Source organism: Cyprinodon tularosa, unplaced genomic scaffold, assembly GCF_016077235.1.
Source record: "Cyprinodon tularosa strain WSP-4 unplaced genomic scaffold, ASM1607723v1 ctg23, whole genome shotgun sequence".
Taxonomy (NCBI): Eukaryota; Metazoa; Chordata; class Actinopteri; order Cyprinodontiformes; family Cyprinodontidae; genus Cyprinodon; species Cyprinodon tularosa.
In genome coordinates this window covers 974,571-996,497 of record NW_024038861.1, presented here as the reverse complement: position 1 = coordinate 996,497, position 21,927 = coordinate 974,571, and the positions used below count along the sequence as shown (strand labels likewise).

Here is a 21,927-nt window from a genome sequence, read left to right as displayed (position 1 = left end):
TTAAACTGCAAAAACTGAATTTACTTGGATTATTCAAATGTGTCAGCTACTTTTCTCTTTAGTATTCATACCGACACCCAGTGTATGTGGTGGGCTACGTACCTGTATGATTTGGCCAGTCTATTAGCTGTAGACTGTTTGCTGGGAGAAGATGAGGGGGAGGAGGAAGGCAGGCGCTGGGTAGTGGAGTAGCCTGGTGTGTCAGTGGCAGAGCCCAACCGTTGGTGTTTACTGGGAGAACCTGACCCTGAACTTCCTCCACCGGACAGGGGGGAACTGACTCGCTGTGCAGGTAAAGTAGAGCTTGAGTAGTAGATCCCTAAAGAATAATAAGGGGAATTTATTTTTATAGAAAAAAGAGACACAGAGGAAACAGGTGAGATGATGATGGGGCTGATGCTTGTACTTTAAAGCAGAGAGCCACTTTCCACTGGCATAAATAGCAGATAAAAGTCAGACAAAAGATAAAAAGCAGTTACAGCACCATACCACTTCATTTCTAAAGCCCTGTGAAAAATCGACATAACCGCTGACCAAAGTGCTGTTCATAAAATGTAAGAAGTATGAAGATCAAAAGCAGTTAACAAAACAAAAGGAATAACTCAGCAGCTAAAACCAAAAAAAGGGGAAAGAGAGCCTTTATTTATAACAAAAACTAAGAAGAGGGAAAATCTCCTCCCTAAGTATCAGTAGTGAAAAGCTAATGAATGTTATGAATGCATCATGAGAAACAGCTATTTCAAAGAAGGAAAACTAATAAGGGTGAAAAAAAAGACATGAATGCCTACCTGATCCTGCCCCAGTTTGCGATTGTTGTTGCTGGGCTGCACGACTAGATGTCACCTGGGGAGATAAAAGGAAGCACAGAGCAAGTTAGACAAGAACAGACATAACAAAGAGAAAGGAGTCAGTAGGATGGATAACTGGTGGGGGAGACATTTGAAATTGAAGAAGAAACAAACAGGAGTTCAAACAGTATTTGTATAGTCTAGAGTAATGATAAACGCTGTACAGTAAGATCATTCAATCTTTTGAAGGGTAAAAAAATACTAAAAGAAAACCAATAGAGATGATCTGAAAGAGAGTTTTGGAAAAACTTAAAGTCTGTCAAGATGAAATAAAATAATTGATTTCTCTTAAAGCCTCGCTGAAACAAATTCTCAGTGACAAACTCAGGACTTTAGAGGTTATATTGTAACGATCTTGGTTCTGTTGGTTTTCTCTAAGGTTTTCAGTTTTGCTTTGTTTTCTAGCTTTATTTGTGTGTTCTGGATTTATTTAATTTTTGGCTTATGGTCATATCTTCTTGAACACACCAATAAAGCTAGAAAACAAAGAAAACCATGGATAAACATGAAACTGAAAACATCTCTTATAAGATATACAGTATGTTCTGAACATAATATAATAATAGAATTTTTTTTTTCTATAAAATACTTCAGATTTCTTATTTAGCCACATGTTTATCTGTAGCAAGTTGGTTCATGGGAATCCTATAAATCATCAGCATATTTTCCATTTGATCCATATCTAAAAAAAAAAGTAAAAAAAAAAAAAAAAGTTTATTCTAACCCGCCTACAGTTTTGACTTTTGAACTGCTTACTCCTGCATGTGCGCAAGGGTTTACTATGCAAATACACAACAAATGAACACGTTTATATAGGTGTTAAGAACAAATCAATTAAAATATACAATAATACAGGTTGATACAGGTAGACAAAAATCCTACATCAAATATGTACAAGTGTAAAAATGTTAATCATTTTCAAACATTTCCTCATTGATCGAAATCCAGTTTCTAGACAGTCTATACAATAATAGTGTGTTATTACATCATAAAATAGTGTGGTTGTTATATTACATAATACTGAAACAAAAACCCACATTTAGACCCTCCATAAGCGACACGATAGCATCTGAATAATCAGACACCTAATTATACATGTGCATGTAGACACACATAAGCACACACATTTACGTCCACCTTACAAACAGGGGACTGTCAGCCTTTCCTGTCAAGAGGGGACTTTTGTTTCTAGTTTATTGAAAAAGCAAAAACCCAAATAAAATGTACTTTAAAGCTCAATTACCATAATATGACTGAAGATTTGACTTTTAATCATTTTTAAAGGGTTAGGTTTTTTTTTTTAACCTAAAGAGTATTTGCTTACTACAAGGAATTACTTTAACTCTTTTAAGAAATTGATGGTTTACCTTGAGTGAATTGCTTTCAATACAAATATTACCCAAAAAGTGAAATTTGGCCACATTTGATAATTAATAATATTTTGAATAGCATTTAATTTGGGAATAAATTAATAACAGGATCTGCAGTATCAGCAACAAATATATATTTTTCATATAAATTTTTATCTCTTAATGCGGTAAGTTGCTCTTCTGTTTTTAACTATTCAAAGTGGTGCTGCCATGTCGTTCTTAGCAGACAAAGAGGGGACCTTGATTTGCATTACAGCATAAAGGTCCCCACTTGGTTTGTGCAGAACAACAGGGGTCCACTGTTAGCTGGTGCAGAACGACACAAGTCCCCACTGAGATAGGAAGGAGCGACATACAGTACACACTCCAGGATGGGTGAATACAGCAGAAATGAACAAAACTGATCATTTTCAAGACAATTTAATAAAATAACCTTGTTGTAGTTCACACATTTTCCCCTCTGTGCACCACCCAGGTCCGTTAACCAGTTTCAGGACTCAACCAAAAGCCTTCAGTGTTATGAACTTGAGAAAGAATGAGAATCCATCAGAGCATTTTCTGTGATGTTTCTTAATTATGTACATAAATCTTCACCTCTACATTTAGACTCTCTACTATTGATATCCTCTGAGACATCAATATTAAAATCAGCAAGAAGGATACAATGAGTATTTTTCAGATTTTCAGCAACCAGCAGTGTTGGGCACGTTACTTTGAAAAAGTAATTAGTTACAGTTACTAGTTACTTCTCCCAAAAAGTAACTGAGTTACTAACTGAGTTACTCCACAATAAAAGTAACTAGTTATGGGCTTCTAAACCCCGTCAGATACTGTTCCCCCATGTTAAGCAGGGGGAACGCTTAACTCTTCTTAACAAGAGGGGGACAGTATCTGATGCAGTGTAAATATCATCAGGCTGCATTACCTCTATTCATGGGTTTGAAGTTTTTTAACAGGGCGTTAAGATCTGGTGAGTGTATGAAATTAATAACTGGGGATGTTTAATTCTGAAATCCTGTGTGTTTGGGTTGTTATAAATACTACAACATCTATCTATCTATCTATCTATCTATCTATCTATCTATCTATCTATCTATCTATCTATCTATCTATCTATCTATCTATCTATCTATCTATCTATCTATCTATCTATCTATCCATCTATCCATCCATCCATCCATCTGTTACAACCCGAGTAAAGATGAAACAAACTTGGTCGTACAAAAATAATATATGTTCTTTATTAAACAACAAAAAAATAATTTCCCCCTCTTTCTACAACACTGATGGCTTAAGGTGGACAATATAATATTTATACTCTGACATTGGTGGATGGCGGACAAACCCGCATAACAAGAACAAGAAAGTCGCACACTTACAGTTGTGGTCAAAAGTGTACATACACTTGTAAAAAATCATAATGTTATGGCTGTCTTGAGTCTTCAATAAGTTCTACAACTCTTATTTTTCTGTGATAGAGTGATCGGAACAAATACATGTTTGTCACAAAAAACAGTCATAAAATTTGGTTCTTTCATAAATTTATTATGGGTCTGCTGAAAATGTCACCAAATCTGCTGGGTCAAAAATATACATACAGCAACAAAATTTGTCAACTTTGGTGATGTAGCGAGTTGTGTCAATCAAATTAGCTTCATGTCATGGCCTCTTCACTTCTTCTAAGTGATTCTGATTGACTACAGCTGTTGACTTCTCATGAGCCCATTTAAATAGGGCTCATTTGACCCAGTGATTAGACTCAGCTACAAAAGCTACAATGGGAAGGTCAAAGGAACTCAGTATGGATCTGAAAAAGCGAATTATTGACTTGAACAAGTCAGGGAAGTCACTTGGAGCCATTTCAAAGCAGCTACAGGTCCCAAGAGCAACTGTGCAGACAATTATACGCAAGTATAAAGTGCATGGAACAGTTGTGTCACTGCCACGATCAGGAAGAAAACGCAAGCTATCACATGCTGCCGAGAGGAGATTGGTCAGGATGGTCAAGAGTCAACCAAGAATCACCAAGAAGCAGGTCTGCAAGGATTTGGAAGCTGATGGAACACAGGTGTCAGTCTCCACAGTCAAGCGTGTTTTACATCGGCATGGACTGAGAGGCTGCCGTGCAAGAAAGAAGCCCTTGCTCCAGAAAAGGCACCTTAAGACTCGGCTGAAGTTTGCTGCTGATCACATGGACAAAGATAAAACCTTCTGGAGGAAAGTTCTCTGGTCAGACGAAACAAAAATTGAGCTGTTTGGCCACAACACCCAGCAATATGTTTGGAGGAGAAAAGGTGAGGCCTTTAATCCCAGGAACACCATGCCTACTGTCAAGCATGGTGGTGGTAGTATTATGCTCTGGGGATGTTTTGCTGCCAGTGGAACTGGTTCTTTGCAGAAAGTAAATGGGATAATGAAGAAGGAGGATTACCTCCAAATTCTGCAGGAAAACTTAAAACCATCAGCCCGAAGGTTGGGTCTTGGGCACAGTTGGGTGTTCCAACAAGACAATGACCCAAAACACACATCAAAAGTGGTAAAGGAATGGCTAAACCAGGCTAGAATTAAGGTTTTAGAATGGCCTTCCCAAAGTCCTGACTTAAACCCCATTGAGAACATGTGGACAGTGCTAAAGAAACAGGTTCATGCAAGAAAACCATCACATTTAGCTGAACTGCACCAATTCTGTCAAGAAGAGTGGTCAAACATTCGACCTGAAGCTTGCCACGACCTTGTGGATGGCTACCAAAAGCGCCTAGTTGCCGTGAAAATGGCCAAGGGACATGTAACCAAATACTAATGTTGCTGTATGTATATTTTTGACCCAGCAGATTTGGTGACATTTTCAGCAGACCCATAATAAATTTATGAAAGAACCAAATTTTATGACTGTTTTTTGTGACAAACATGTATGTGTTCCGATCACTCTATCACAGAAAAATAAGAGTTGTAGAACTTATTGAAGACTCAAGACAGCCATAACATTATGATTTTTTACAAGTGTATGTACACTTTTGACCACAACTGTATATAAGGCTTCACAGCAATCAGGTGAAAACAAACTCTGCACATGATCACCACTGAACACTGCAAACGATCAGATCACATATAATATTGTCTACCAGCTCACACTATGCTTGGGAGAGTGACCAAGGAAAAAAAAAACTAATAAATGGAAAACTCATTCATAATATTTAATTAGGTCTCCTAATCTGCTGGCTGTGCCATAACACACACACACACACACATACATGCAGGGGTTTTGTTTAAGGGTTTATGTTTGTAAACATTTTTGCAGCTGCCTGACTGTGTAGCCATACCTTGGAGGACAAAACAAAAAAGAGAAAGAGAAAACTTGCCTACTCAGCAAATCTTTCAGAGGTAAATATAGCAGCATAAAGTGGCACGATGAGTCTCCATTACATCTCCAGCGGCTGGTTTTACTCTTTGCTTTACAATAAGCTCTAAAGTATCTCTTGTAAAAAGAAAACAGGGGATGCCAGCCTTGTTTTTCTCATTTTGAAACGGAATATTAACAACCGATTAATCTCAAACTGAGTCGTACAACTATCCTAATGTGGAAAATCTGACATCCAACTTATAAAAGCTAACAGACAGTGGGGTAAAGAGAAGAAGTATGGTGAAACCAATAAAGGGAAATTAAAACACAGAGGTTGCTATGTCTACATTCATCAAAACTCCATCACTTAAATCGGTTCACAGATGATATAATAATGCATTTACTTGAAATCTAAAACAAAAAGATTAGTAGGGATGCAATTTAGAGCTTATGGGTTAATCTAATGCTGATCAATCCTAATTGATTAGTGGACACCAAATTTTTAAAGTTTTGCCTTTCGTCTTTTTTTTTTGTTTGTTTTTTTTTAACAATAAGCTGAATTTAAATAGAAGCATATCATTATAATTTAACAGTTTAATATGCCATGTGTATTTTTTGCTGACTGAAGCACGTCCTCGACACCAGCTTTGGCTTTGTCCTCTGAATTATCCTTCCTTCCTTCCTTCGTTACCTTTGATCTGATCTCCTGACTGCCCTCCAACCTCCAGGACTTCAGCATCCGGGACTCTCTGGGCAGTGCAAGCTGCATCTTGCTGGCAGCCGGCTGGCTGAAACCAACCTCAGACAGAACTTTAAGACCAGGTTAGTGACTCACACATTCATAATCATCCTCCGCCAGATAGACGTGGTCACCTGTGTTCTCTTCCTGCAGAGGTTCCTGCCTTAGAGGCCCACACTGTTCACAGCAGATCAATTTCTTAATACATGTTTTTGAGAATCTAACTGCCTGTCTACCTCAAAAACTTGGTCTTACTGTTCTGATTGTGATAGAATAATCTGGCCATACATGAACACATCGGCAGACAGAAAGTGGCGTTTTGACTTTAAAAAATCTATGCAGGGCTCTGACATCAACTAGTCCTCGACCAGCTCCTCATTCCACTCCCTTTGCACCTATGTCAGTTCCTGGTCCGGCCACAACACCAGATCCTGATCCGATGCAGCTGGGAAGCAGTCTGTCATGATCTCAGAGCTCATGTCTGGCCTGATTATTCTATCATTCACCTGCCTAGAGCCGTCCAGTTTCTCAGTACTCTTCACCTGATCCACCTGCTGCAGCCTCTATTTAACCAGCCCTTAACCAGTCATCAGGGGCAGATTATTCGAGTCTGTGGTGAAAGTTTTCTAGTGTACCTATGTGTTTTCTGATTGCCTGGTCATGACCCATTCTGCCTCTGGACTTCTGAGCCTAACTGTTCCCATTCTGATTTGTTCGCCTGATCTGTCCTTGGACTCCTGTTGGATTTCTGCCTGTGTACCAAACCTGGAACCAATTCCTGACTATGGTCTGGATTTCCCGTCGGTACCTCTTCGCACCTCTTATCTTCTGGCTCTGAACCCTGAGCACGTCCTCAACACAGGCTTTGGCTTAGGCATCTGGATTATCCTGCCTTCCTTTGTCTGCTCTGATCTCCTGCCTGTCCTCCAGCCAAAGGGACTTCGGTGTCTGTGAAATCTCTGGGAAGCGTTTGTCGCATCTTGTCGGCAGGCGACTGGCTGGAACCAACCTCATCCTCTGGGCTCCAACTGAACTTTAAGGCCAAGTTAGTCACTCACACATTGAAAAATCATGCTCCACCAGATAGAAGTGGTCACATTTGTTCTCTTTCTGAAGAGGTTCCTGACTAAGACACCCTTGCTGTTCACTGCAGATCCATTTGTAAATAAAGGTTTTTGAGAAATCTGTCTACTTTGAAAAATGAGTCCTTCTGTTCTTATTGTGACATTCTAAGTATCTTTGCTTTCAGGAGACCAGGTATGGTCTGTTATTTATTGGTGTGAAGAGTGTGAACTGTTCATTGCATCTGTCTGGTGACAATCTTATGACTGCAGCCAGAGTAGTTATAAAATGTGATGCATGCATTAGCTTCAGTAGCAAAAGCAGTATAATAACTCTTCCTTGGAACACATTAGTTGTCTTGGCATGAGAGCAGCATGACTGGTGCTGATGACCAATATACAGATTTTTTTTCTACTCGGCCACATGCCATGAATATGCTGCAAGCTCTGCTACATGCCATGTGGCAACAGGGTTTGGGTTACGCAGACACCATTATTATAAATCATCATGAAGTGATGTGTATGATCAAAACAGTCTGGAAACTTTCCTACTGTGTTTTGCTCTGAAGGCTTCTGCATGTATAGAACATCAATGGGATGGCTTTGTTTTTGGATAATAGTATGGTCAGCAGTCTAAAGTGAGCCTTTTCTGATTATAAGTCTGTAAAGACAACTTAATAACAAACCTGAATAGTTTGTAAAGCTAACAGTTTTTTTTGTTACTCTGATTTAATGAATCTATAGGAATCAGTTTTTACTTGATTATGTATAAAACCTCGAAACTGAGATGGTAATTTTCCCAATGAGTCTAAGCCAGTATGTTTTTATAGAGCTAATAGCTTTAGAGAAACAGAATGGGTGCGTTATTTTTAATATAGCAGCAACAATCTTATCATAATCATAATCTTTTAAACCTGTTTTATTAACCCAGAGAACATATTCATATTCATTGAATGTAACAAGAAGTTACAGCAGAGGTAAGTATGATGTATGATGCACGCTTATAGATGCAAAAACGCACTTTCTATAGATGCACTCTTAAGTCAGGTTTTTCAAGTCTACAGAATTGTCTAATAGGTCATAAAGGCAAGGTGAAGAGCTGAAGCTGGTGACATTATACCAGCAAAACAGTTCCGTTTCTATCAATGATTGATTAGTTTACTTGCCTAGAAAAGCTGTACTTAAATCTTTCAGACTATAGCTGGGGTACGAAAAAAAAAAAGAAGTAAGGCATCGTTTAGAGTAATGGATAAATAGATCAATAGATAAACGGAACTGTAAATAAATAATGAGTAAGAAATAAATTGTTGGCTAAGGTAACTAACAGATAGAGGGTCTAGCTCACTGGGTTTTCACAGTATCTTATCCTGTATTTTAACTTCCAGCAAAAGACTGGGATGTGTGAGGTGTCATGTAATCATGTATTATTAAAGCATGACTACTTAGGGTTAAAAATATTCTGCAGAAGTGAAGCAACATAACATACCTTCCTTTAACTCTTTCTCTCTTCCTAAAATAACCACTCTTACAAACTTTAAACAAACATCCCCCTCCCCCATTTTTTTGTTCATACCAAGCTGCAAAAACATCCAAGATTCTTGTACAGTACATGCATGCAAGCCAAAGCTTCCCATCTCCTAGTTTTGGCATGCATAAAGCTATTCATGAGCAACAAAACTCTGCTGACAGCAGTATCCCCATTACACTGACAAGCCCAAACATCAGAGGAAAAGAGCACACAAACACACACACTCCCATGGACAGAGATGGTGAGGAGAAAGGACAGGGGGAGAAAGATGAGAGGTGGAAAAGGAGGACAGGAACACTCCAGGAAGAAAAAAAAAAAAAACTTTTACCCTCATCTAGCCCCCAATAATTTACTTTCTCTCTTTTGCTCTTGCATTTCTTATTAAAACATGCAACTGTAAGCTTAATCTGAAGCCACCTCTGCAAAGCGCATCCCCTTATTTGTCTAGTTAAAAAAAATCAGTAAATGAGTAAAACCTATTAACAAAACAGATGCACCTTAGTTTCTCACTCAGGCTTAAACTTCGCTTTAAAATTGCAAATCTGAAATATTTTGATTACTTTTATTTCCTAATCATCTATGGCAAATGGAACATTTGTTCCCAACAGTGGAAATATTTCTTAACGAAGCAGTGCAGCTGCTCTCTGATTAAGCAGATGCGTGGGTGTGTGCAAGTTTATGTGCGTGCGTATGTGTGTTTCCAGCAGCGGTCTTACCATTGATATGTTAGGGACTTGAAAATAAGAAATAATTGGCTGCTGTAGGCTCGAAAGTAATTTGGTGGGATTCTCTTTAGCAGCACACTGCTGTGATTCATATGTGACTTTGTGTATCGCTTTAGCTCTCAAGTTCTTCCAAACAAGACACGTGCTGAGATTTCTCAGCGTGCATTTATTTATTTTTGCTCATTTCTTTCTAATTACCGGTCTTCCATTGAACCGCTTTAATGAATTTGTCTGTCATGAAAACTGTGTCAAAATTCAGAGCATCTCTTAGAATGAACAATTGGTGTGAGTGGACTTCAGCAAACTTAATGAAATTAGATCCTGCATAAAGATATAATTAAATCCTCCTAAAAAAGACTTAATATCTATGATGTCAAACAAATCAACATGCTGTAAGAGCAGGGAGTCTCAGTGTTAGCTCAGTATGAAAAATAGAAATATTAACAAGGAAGTGAAAAACAGCTTATTTCTCAACTATACTATATAAACTCTAAAAAGTTTAGATGAGTTGCAGCAGCAGGTTCAAGCTAAAAAGTTTAAAAAAAAAACTTCCAAGTTAAAACAAAACCTACTCTGAGGATCTCATCAATCTCACCATTTGCATCCTGATCCCAAATTTTTCCCATAGCCGTATCACCTACCTGGTTGTAGCTGTGCACGGCTCCTCCAACCTGCACGCCACGCTGAGGAGTTGCTGCAGAAATGCTGTCGCTAAGGGCGAGGGTCTGGTTGCTATGGTAGCTGGCAGAGTACTGGAGCGAAGCCTCCGGGGTGGAGTTGAGCTGCAAGGAACTCTGGGAAAGGAGAGCCGGTCCTACCGATTGAGACAGGAGTGGTGCATGGTTGGGTAGGCGGAGAGGGGTTTGGAGTTGAGTTTGTATGCGAGAAAGAGAAAGTGAAAGATTAAGAGTGAGAAAGAGAGGAGGCGTGAAGGGGAGAGATTGAGAGGCAAAGAGTGAAATGGGGAAGAGAGAGAGCAGCAATTTAGAGCAGATAGTGCAGCAGTGCAGCACTCTGTGAGTTGGAGATGGCATACATAATTTATTAGCCGAGGAAGGGAGAAACACAGGAGAACACAGAGAATAGGAAAAGAAGGAGGAGCGGAGAAATGTAGTGGAAGGGAAAAAGAGGGCTGAGCAGAAAAGTTATGGTGGAGGGAAGGTCTAACAACTTAAACACAGCTTATTTACCTTCCCACTGATACTGCTTCAGACCACTCTAACATTGTGTAAAACTGGCAAGTTAAGAATAAATCATTAAACTTCCCCCCACCCTTACTATTACAGGAGGATTTTGCAGGTAATGGATAATTAAGTAGGCGACTAAATCAAATTTCCCTTCAGTGCTGATAGAGCTGCACCGATACAATACCTGAATTACATCGGCTTCAATATTGACTTATTAGCTGGATCGGATATCAGTGATTTGATATCAGATATTGAAGATCCAATCCACTTTACTTTACAGTGAACTGTTGTTTCTTTCTCCTTGCTGCCAATTTGTTAATAATATAAAGTACATTTATATCTGTGTTCATTTGTTACCTTTTTTTAAAATGTTTATGTCAAGGCTAAAGCCTTCATTCTCATGGAAAGATATATGGTTCATGGATCATGTATCTCAGGTATCGGATTAGATAAGTAAAACCTTGATCAGTGCATTTTTAGTGCACTATAACAATTATAACTAAAATTATACTGCAAAAACATAAAAAACAAAGAATAAACATTGGCAGATCCATTGTTTATAAGTTGACCAACGCTTCATAATCTAATGAAGAGTGTAAGAACTGAGCTTCTGCTACAGATTTACTTTTACTGACTAAACAAGCATCATTAAGAGGAACTTTTCGAAATGGGCTATACAAACTGCCATAAATTAGACAAAATAAAAAATAGACAGTTGTTTTTTGAGCTTAGTGAGATGATGGTGTATTTCATCACATAACAAATCAAAGAAAAATAAATAAAAATATGGGAATACATATTACTATTCTCCTTCCCCTCCGTCATATATTTACTTGCTCTGTATTAATCTTTTCCTCTCTCTGCAGGATCGTGTTCCCTCTCTGCGTCTGTTCTCTGTGAGCCAGGATCAACTCTTCTGCCTCTCGCCTTCACTAGGCTTGTCTTCTTTCATCATGAATCACCCCCAGCTTTTTATGAATTATTAATACGGCACTTTTTTGTTACGCAGTCAGAGAAGAAACTCCTAAACTCATCGTCACTCAGCTTGGGTGTTTATTTTTTGTTATCAGAAAATAATCTATATGGATGTTTAGCAAAACTGCAAGGTGAAGTTTGTTTGGCACAATGATTGAGGGATAGCAAGGTTGGTTTAAGTAGTATGTTATATTGTTAGTTACAAAGAAGTGGAGATGTTCATAGAGAGACAAATGTTACATATATGACATTTTACAACGAATTATCGTTATGATTTTAAATAAAAAGCTAATATGTAATATACAGTATGCAACTACTGTGTGTAATATTGAAGATTTGAATTTTCAGTTTTTCTTTTTTAATAAATTTGCAAAAATGTTAAAAAAATTTTTGTGTTTTTTCTGTCAAGCTGGGTTGCTAAGTTTACATTAATGAGAAATAAAATGAACTTTATTGATTTTAGCAAATGGTTGCAAAGAAAAAGAAAGTTAAAAATTTAAATGGGTCTGAATACTTTCTGTACCCACTGTAACTCTACCGTCTTAACTATTTCTGTTCTAACCATTAAGCAATTTGGTCGAAGATAAATAAAAAAAATGTATTGATGTTTTCAAGACTGCGATGGACTGGCGACCTGTACAGGGTGTACCCTGCCTCTTGCCCCTAGACAGCTGGAGATAGGCACCAGCATCCCTCGTGACCCCGCTTGGGATTAAGCGTGCCAGAAAATCGATGGATGGATGAATGTTTTCAAGAATTCTATCCTAACCTAAATTTATGTCAGATTTAAGAATAATCCACAAAAAAATACTAACTAAAGAACTGTTCAAAATACTGAGAGGTAAAAAAAAAATACAAATGAAATAGATTTAATGCAAAAAAAAAACATTGAAACAAAGCCGCAGATAACTCCTATGCAAATAGAGTAATGGGTTTGCAAAAACAAATGGACTCACGCCACATCACCTCAAAGTATTTTATTAAGTTTGCCTTCAAAAGTCTTCATGTTACTGGACAATGGTGGACCAGAGTAAACTCTTTCCTTGATTCTTTGTTTGGTCTCAAGGAAACAGCAAAACTGTTGTTCCTGTTGTTCCTCCCAAAAGTAAATGAAATAAATTAGGTATATCTATTTCAAGATATACCCATTAATCTTACTCCTTCAATTTTAAAGTTAATAGACTATATTAAACTAGTTAGGGAAAGGGAAATCTTGGAGTCTCTGCTGAGACTGTCGCCCCCCACGGCCGCATCCCACATAATCAGAAAATTACGAGTACAGATTCTATGATCATTCATTCTTTCTGGGGTGGTAACCAAATGCAAATTCTAAAGTCACACCGACATAAACACGCTGCTGAGGGTGGCCTTGGCCTTTCTGCTTTTTGCCATTACTACTGGGTGTACAATATTAGAACCTGGGCTTTTTAGATCGCATCTTCCAAGGTTTGAAGAGGTGGTCTCATTGTCTAATTGGCTGCTAAATGAAGACGTTCCTGCTGCCCTGTTTTCCATTCTCTCTTTATCTTTCCAACAACTTGAGGATAATTCTATGCATAAAAATTAATTCAGGATTCTCAAGCAGATAATAATTCTTTTTTCCATCTATGCTCCCATTTTTCTGAACTCAGCTTTCAAAGCAGGCACAATGGATATAGTCTTTAAGCACTGGTTAATTAAGGGCATGGCTTTTATGAAGGACCTTTATAGTGGCAAGGTTGATTACTCCTCTATGCAGCTCCAATCAAATGTTGGACTCCCCACTAGCCACCTATTTTCAACATACTGGCAAGCTCATAATTTTGTTAGAAAACACTTCTCCCACTTTGAAGCCCTGTCTTATTAGTACAGCTTCTGCGTGCTTACAGTATAAAAAAGCTCCCTACCTCTAAACAGTTAATTCCTCACTTTGTCAAGTTATCTTCTGCAGTTAGACACCACCTTCTAATTAAAATAAAGAGGCATGGACTTTTGACATCTGGACAGACTGGTAACCTGTACAGGGTGTACCCTGTCATTTGCACAAAGACTGCTGGAGATGGATGGATGGATGGATGGATGGATGGATGGATGGATGGATGGATGGATGGATGGATGGATGGATGGATGGATGGATGGATGGATGGATGGATGGATGGATGGATGGATGGATGGATGGATTGATGGATGGATGGATGGACTTCTGACATATTACGTAATATTTAAAATGAGCTTTGGGATCAAAGTCTGTCGCAAATTAAAACCTGTTCCATTACTTCTAGACTTCAGTGTATTTAATTCAAAGTTATCCATTGGACGCACTTGTCCAAAACCAAACTGTTTCACAGTGTCTCTCCAGCTGGTGACAAATGTAAATCAGATAATGGGAGTCTGGGCCTTAGCCCTAAACCTGCCCTAAAACTATGGAGTGCCAAATATCTCAAATTTGTAGTAATGCTTACAGCAGACATCGTACTCATGATAACCATTGGACAATTTTGGATTGCTCAAAATGTTCTATCATTCTTCCCACTTTTTAGCAGCAAAGGCTTTTGTTGGATTAGTTGATTGCAAAATGAGTAATGCTGAGTGAATGGATGGCCTTTATCTCTCCTTTTTTTTTTTTTTTTACAAAAATACCTAATCTTAAAGTTTCCTGTGTTATTATGTACAAGAAAAGATAGGCTGAAGACCAGGAAGCAGCATCATAGTTTAACATAACTCTCTGCAGCTTCACTACTGTTTCTACAAACTAAATGAAATAAATTAGAAAATACTCCTAAATGAGCGAATCATTAATTAGTCATTCTAATTGAAATCAAAATAATTCCAATTGAGGAAAAAGTTAAAACTATCTTGAAGACATAAAAACCTGGATGACTCTTAATTCTATGCTCCTGAATGCAGACAAAACAGACTAGAGTCTTGTGATTATTCAGTCATTTCTTTTGGATGGGATTAAATTGATCTCTAATAATAGAGTAAAAAATCTTGGTGTTATTTTTGATTGGCGTCTGTCATTTAAATCCCATATCAAAGAGGTTTCTATATTTCCTTCTTTCATCTGCAGAATATTGCAAAATATAGAAATATCCTGCCCAGGGGTGATGCTGAAAAACTGGTCCATGCAGTTGTTACTTCAAGGCCGGACTACGGCTTCTCTTCATTGGCTTCCTGTTAAATCAAGAGTAGAATTAGATTTATCCTTCTCACATAAAAAGCTTTAAATGGCCAAGCTCTATCTTATATCAGAGATATGATTGTTCCTTATGTTCCTAAAAGAGCACTATACTCTCAATATGCAGGTTTACTAGTGGTTCCTAGAATTCCATAAAGAAAAATAGGAGGCAGATCTTTCAGTTATCAGGCTCCTGTGGAACCAACTACCAGTTTTAGTCCCTGAGGCACACACTCCGTCTGCTTTTAAGGGTAGGCCTAAAACATTCCTTTTTGATAAAGATTATAGCTGTATTGGCTCAGGTTATCCTGTGCTATCTCTATAGTTATGCTTTTATAGGCCTAGACTACTGGAGGACATAGGCATCGTTTTTCATCATTCTGCTTCATTCTATCTCTGTTCTCCCATTCTGCAGAATTTGTTAGTTCAATGTCTAACTTTATGCCATCTCTGCTTTTTCTCATAGTAGCTTCATCTGGCCGGTTCCCATTTGGCTGGGACACCGTCCTGGAGAGAAATATTAGCTGTGCTGCTGCCATAAACTCCTTTATTTATAGATGTTGGAGCTTGGGCTGTTTTTCAGCATAATCCTGTTTCTCTGACTGTGACTGGCTGGATGTGCTCTCTTCATCCTCAGACATGGGAGCTGGCTTGGAGCTCGTCTGCCCGCCTGTGGAGCTGGTTGACAGTTGCCTTTTGTATCTCTGCTTCTTTCTGCTTCTATCTCCTTGAACCCCAGTCAGCCCTCATCAGATGGCCGCTCAAACTGAGCCTGGTTTTGCTAGAGGATTTTTCCTGTTAAAAGGGAGTTATCCTCTCCACTGTCGCTACAATCATGCTTGGTGTGAAGGATTTCCTTTGAGTCAATGAGTCAATGCAATCAAATAGTTTTCCTTAGATAGAAAACTTTGAACCAATCTGATTGAATGATCTGGTCGAATTGTTTCTGTAAAGTGCCTATGATGAAATGTGTTGTGAACTGGCGCTATATAAATAAACTGAATTGAATGTAGAAATTTGATACTCTTTGTCAGACAACCATATAAGTTCCCTGACATGTGTTTTCCTTTAGAGTTGATATATAAAAAAGTAATGAGGTAAAAGGATCATCATTTAAGCCAGCATTATCATAATTTTCCACTTAATTTTTTTATTCATACTTGGTGATTTTATAGTGAAACACATTGTTTCCTGAACTGCCTGTCGTCCGTTTTGACTCAGTGTTATGCAGGATCACAACCTTTGGACTTATGAGCACATTTCTTTTTTCATCGAAGCGGTTTCTTTTTCTTTTTTTTTTCACCGTGTACCTTAGTTTTTTTGAAAACTGGTCAAATAAAAGAATGTGATGGGAGAAATTCTGATTGTAATCCTGTCCCACAGCTTAAAGGCGATCATAGCAAACTATTAAAGAAGACAATTATGGAATTTATTGTAGAGACAAATACAAGCTTTTACAAAGAAGTGGTGGAGAGAAAGCAGATCTAACATGACTCCTTTTGGCTCATGAGTAGCATTTTGGACAGTGGGCAGGAGAAAGAGGGATGACCAGTAGTGTGTTGGAATAATCAAAATTGGAAGCAATAAAGGCATGACTGTTAGTTTCAAGACATTGCATCAAAAGAACAGACTTGATTTCTGGTATTCATAGAACATTCATTTTTAACCACCAAATTAATTTGCTTACCTAATTTAAGTCGTAATTTAAGTTGCAACTATAAAAATGCATTGCTTTAAGGTATTTTACCATTTATTCATCATTTTCTAATTGCATCTATGCAGAAATGTGACATTCTCTTAAAGTTTACTAAACTTTTTTTAAGTCAGATAATAAATGGCTTCTTTATTGTATGTATTCAGTAAATATGGGACTATTAGAATATACAAAAAAGATGGTGATAATATGTAGTAATGAAAACTTGCATACCCTGTATACATAGAAGAGTATTATGGCATAATAAAAAGGCTGGTGCTGATGTAGTAATTGTTATGACAAGAACATTTCATAATGTGTCTCTGCAGAATAATTATTTGCTGTATCAATCTGCATCAACACCTTACAAGCAACAAGGCAGGGTAAAAGGATCCCTTGTTCTGTGCAGCCTTTCAGTGAAGACATTAACATGTCAACGCTTCATTTGCTCACTGTTTTGAGATTTGTTTTAGCTTTTACATTAAACATAAAACATACTGTACAGACACACACACCCTCTCAGGAGAAGCTAAGCCAAATCTATATCCAAATTCACCCTTTGTGACCTAAAACTGAAAACAAAAAAGAGGTTTGAAACTATCACACTAAAAATACTTACAATAAGTGTCTTCAGTTTAGTCAGAATAGGGTTCTAACAATCTGTTACGTCTACCACTAGTTTAGCAATATTTGAACAGACAAGGCTTTGCTTGTCCAGCAAAACTGGAAGAAATTAGGTAAATCTTGCAAAACCATATTTCCAAGATTTATGCCTAATTTTAAGTCATACAAAAAGTGTTTGTGGATGCAGAAATAATGATTACAGCCATGCATGATAGCATATTGATGAAAATAGATACTTTTCTTTAAGTAGGTTCTCCTGGAAATAAGAAAAACCATGCATTTTTAGCTTTATATGGAAGTCTTCATACAGTGATGTTTTTAAATGCCATTTGCTACAGAGAAATCAGCTACAGTATCAAAAAGGTCAGCAGACAATAAGTAAAATGGGAATGCCATGTTCCAAAACCAATGACCTGAAAACAAAATGCCAAGAACATTTAGCAGGACCTTACACTGCACAGGAACTGCCTTTCAATATTTGTTAGATTATGTTATTATTATATTCCATTTATTTGTTAATCTTATTCAAACAAAGTTGAAAAATTGGACACGCTTTCTAATTACTAATTACTCCTAAAACTGCATGTTGTGTTTGTCACTAACTGCTCTGTTGATAAAAGGGTTAATTGTCTAACTTACATTAAAAAATTATCACTTGACGTTTCCTTTAAATATTCATGTCCGAAATAGTTTCAGGCGGCTAAGAGTTTTTTGACCTTTTACTGTCTTTCCAAGCGTTTCTGTTGTGACAAGCCTTAGAAAACAACTTTTATTCAAATTTTTTTGGTTTTTATTTACCTAGGACAAAATCAATCCTAATAACAGATAAAATATATTAAATTTGAAAGAAATGCTTTTCTAATCAAACTTTTTATTAAAAATCAAAACAATGGCTGAGCCTTCTATTTAAACAATAGGACTGAATTTTTCAGGAAAACAACAACAGAAGCGATAATAATATCAGTGCATGCAACTATAAAAAGAATAAGAAAAAACATAAATAAAATAAACTGGAATTAATTAAATGCTTTTTAATTATTTTTCCCCAAACAGTAACTGCAGGTAGAGATTACTTCCCTTAATCATTCATTCATCACACAATTAATAATGGTTCTGCTAAACAATCAAAAACTGAGGATTATTTAAAAGCCTGTGTTCTGCTGTATAAATACGCTAATTTAGGAATAATGAAAAAACATAAACTAAAATGCTGCATTCTCAAACACATGCAAAAAGAGGCTTAAGAATTTACTTACGTTCACCGCTGTCAAGAATTCCTGATTCCTGTAGAGAGCGAATGCAGGAATCTACTAACTCTAAACCAGTGGTTAACTCATCCTCAATGTCCTTCTGTCCATCTGCTGGGAAGGGAAGAACAAGAAGAAAGTCAAAGAAAGACTGAAAGAAAAGATCAATTTTACTCATAAGTAAATATCATAAGATCTTAAACTAAAAAAAAAGAATTGGATACTTACAAAAAGCTAAAAATGAACAATTAGCAAAACAACACAAAACTACACAAAATCAAAAACTATTGCTATGAATAAAATTGAGAAGCAACACTGAAAGAAAAGGTCCATGAAATAATTTTATAACAAAGCGGACCTGAAGCAACCAAATTGTTGGTCCAAACATACTTAAAAGCAAAAGGCAGATGAAACCATTAACAGACTCAAGGATAAGACAACACAGATTCCCATACAAGCCAGAAATCATTGAGAATGTTTACCTCATACAATTAATGACACTATTGTTTCCTTCCACTGATAATAAACAAATACAGTCTTTTATAACTTTAAGATCTAAAAGAAAGACCTTTGGAGTGAGTAATGAATCTAATATAACAGAACTGTGCATTCCAAACTGACCAGCCCATAATCAACACATTTTTTAGGATTGAGTGTTTTTAAACAATGAATACATAATGGTATAAGAGCTGTGTGTATTTTTTCTAAAATATGTCTTCTTTTAAAGTTTCCCGGAAATTATATATATGAAAACTACAGGATTCTATTGGTTTTATATTATCACTCATTGTAAACAGAATAAATGTTGGACTAAAGACTTAAAAATAAAAACTTATCACATCAGTGGGTTTAGCTATATTTTTTCACTTTATATTTGGGAAATTCTGTATTTAGTCATTTGTTTTGTCATTTTTTTCTTACTGGTGCTGGTAAAAAAAAATATTTTTTAGGAGATGGTGTGATTCTGAAAATCTGACAACTAAGAAATGGATCTGGACTGTAACTTCAATATCTGGGATGGAGATCTTGACACACAGACAAATGACACTAGAAGAACAAAACCAGGACAAATGGGTAAGATGGGAAATCTTTACATTGATGATGTTTTTAAAACAGACATAAATAGCACTTTGTACTACATTTTTTCTTGCAGAGACAAATTCCCTTTTCTACTTTTGATATGAAAATACATTAAACAACAAAACGGTGTATGTGTTTGGTCGGGGGGGGTAAACCCTATTAAATAGCTGTTCTGTTTTGTCTTAATATTGGCAACTCCATTTACTCAACAACTTTATATTCATATACAGGGGCCAGAACCCATTATTACTTCTGTAAATGGTGCACTGCTGAGTGAAGTCTATATTCCCTTCTGGCACTCATGGGTTGCTTTTAGTCCTGCAGCCCTTAAACTAAAGTCCGATTGGTTGTAGCACAGTGGTCTCCAACCCTGGTCCTCAAGATCTACTGTCCTACAGATTTTAGATGCATCCCTGCTTCAACACAGCTGAATCAAATGAATGGCTTTAAAAAGTAATCAATCATTTGATTCAGCTGTGTTGAAGCAGGGATGCATCTAAAATCTGTAGGACAGTAGATCTTGAGGACAAGGGTTGGAGACCACCGTTGTAGCATATACAAATTATTATTAACAACCATGCAAAAATAATTTTATATCAGCAAAAATCGGATGTGAGTATTAAGGCCTACCGTTTGAGCATAGCCTTAAAGTACATAATACGTTAAAAGTGATTTCTAAGGTTGCAAGATTACAATGGACCCCTCTAAGGACCATTTTTCATAAATGAAAAAAAAAAACAGTCCTACCAAACTAACTTCAAGGATATACTGTATCAACCACTTCCAGGAGGTCATAAAAGAACCTAGAGGGAAAAAAATTATAATAAGGCCTCACTTAGCTTATTTAAGGTCAGTACTTATAATTCAGCAGAAAGAAGACAATGTTTTATAGACTGAAAAGACAAAAGTCAAATTTTGAAAAGTTATGCATCCTGTTATATCTGGCACAAAATTAACAAACCAATTTCAAGAAACGACCTGCTGCCCAACAGGTAATCTTCAAGATTAATGGCTGTTCATAAACAATCACCACAGAAGGTTTTGGAGTTGCCTACTCAAAGTTTAGACTGAAATCTAAACTGATGCTATGTTATGTCATTTCTGAAATCTACCAAAGTGCGAGAATTAAAACAAAGTTGCAAATCATTTACAGCAGAATTAAAAGAAATGCTGTTTGTAGTATTGTCTTCTTGTAGCAAGAAGGTTCTGGGTTTGATTCCCGGCCCGGGGGTCTGACTTCATGGAGTTTGCATGTTCTCACTATCCATGCCTGGGTTCTCTCCAGGAACTCTGGCTACCCCCCCAAGCCAAAAAACATGACTAAGGTTAAATGGCTTCTCTAAATTGTCCTTAGGTATGAGTGTCTTTGTGCATGGTTGCGTGTCTCTGGGTTGCCCTGCGAAAGACTGGCGACATCTTTTTTCAGGACCTGGTTTAGCTACAAGGCTCGGCTAACTGCAAGTAGTGAAGCTAACACCCTGCTTTCCCTGCATCCTTTTTCAAACACCAGGGTCTGACCAAAGCATGGATAAAGAGAGGTAGGACTGATTTAAAGCACTTTTAAGAAAAGGCAAAGAAGCATGGACAATCTGGGTTTCACATGGAAAATAATATAATATAGTGTACTTTTTCTAGGTGTTTCTTAATTCGCATAGTTGATCTTAACTGAATATATTCTCAGAAAATAAATAGTTTTGATATATATTAAAACATATATAAAGCTGACTAATAGCTTCTCCATTATTCAACTAGCACATAATTTTTTTAGGTTTGTGATACCATATTGGAGCATGCATGGGTGGATGGATGGATGGATGGATGGTCACAATCAGTTATGTCAATTATTGTTTTTGTCACAAGTTGTTAAGGTTGCTTTTTTTCTTTGTGAATAAAGTCAGATTTAATTTTAGTGTATTTGATGATTAGAAACACTGACCAGTAAGAAAAAGGTTAAAACTCGAAAACTGTAAAGGGGGACATATTTTATACTCATGAAAGACTGTCGTTTCTATGATTGAAGGGGGGAGCATTGAAACAATGTACAACACAATATGTTGGTTGTCAAACACATGAATGTAAGGATAAAAACAAAGAATTAAAGATAACTTTACCTTGAGCATTCCAGCGAAACTGCTCATCTGTCGAACTAAAATGAGACACAAATAGTAATGAGATTGCTACAAAGCGAAAAGACAGTCACCAAAGTTAAAACATAAAAAAGAATATATCACACTTTATATATATATATATATATATATATATATATATATATATATATATATATATATATATATATATATATATATATATATATATATATATATATATATAACAATCAAGCTTAGACTAATAG

General features: G+C 36.8%; 1 protein-coding gene across 5 annotated transcripts in view; it reads right to left on the bottom strand.

Annotated features, from left to right (window-relative positions):
• Positions 1-21,927, bottom strand: part of ctnnd2a (catenin (cadherin-associated protein), delta 2a) — a 300,110-nt gene that overhangs the window by 152,968 nt on the left and 125,215 nt on the right. For 3 of the 5 annotated variants that reach the window (XM_038286754.1, XM_038286751.1, XM_038286753.1), the window contains exons 4-8: positions 21,686-21,720; positions 18,504-18,608; positions 10,253-10,425; positions 789-843; positions 103-319 (exon numbers count right to left, since the gene is read on the bottom strand). In XM_038286754.1, the coding sequence (XP_038142682.1) occupies positions 103-319; positions 789-843; positions 10,253-10,425; positions 18,504-18,608; positions 21,686-21,720 (585 nt within the window). The remainder of the gene's footprint in view (positions 1-102; positions 320-788; positions 844-10,252; positions 10,426-18,503; positions 18,609-21,685; positions 21,721-21,927) is intronic. The other 2 variants (XM_038286752.1, XM_038286755.1) reach the window with 1 other exon arrangement.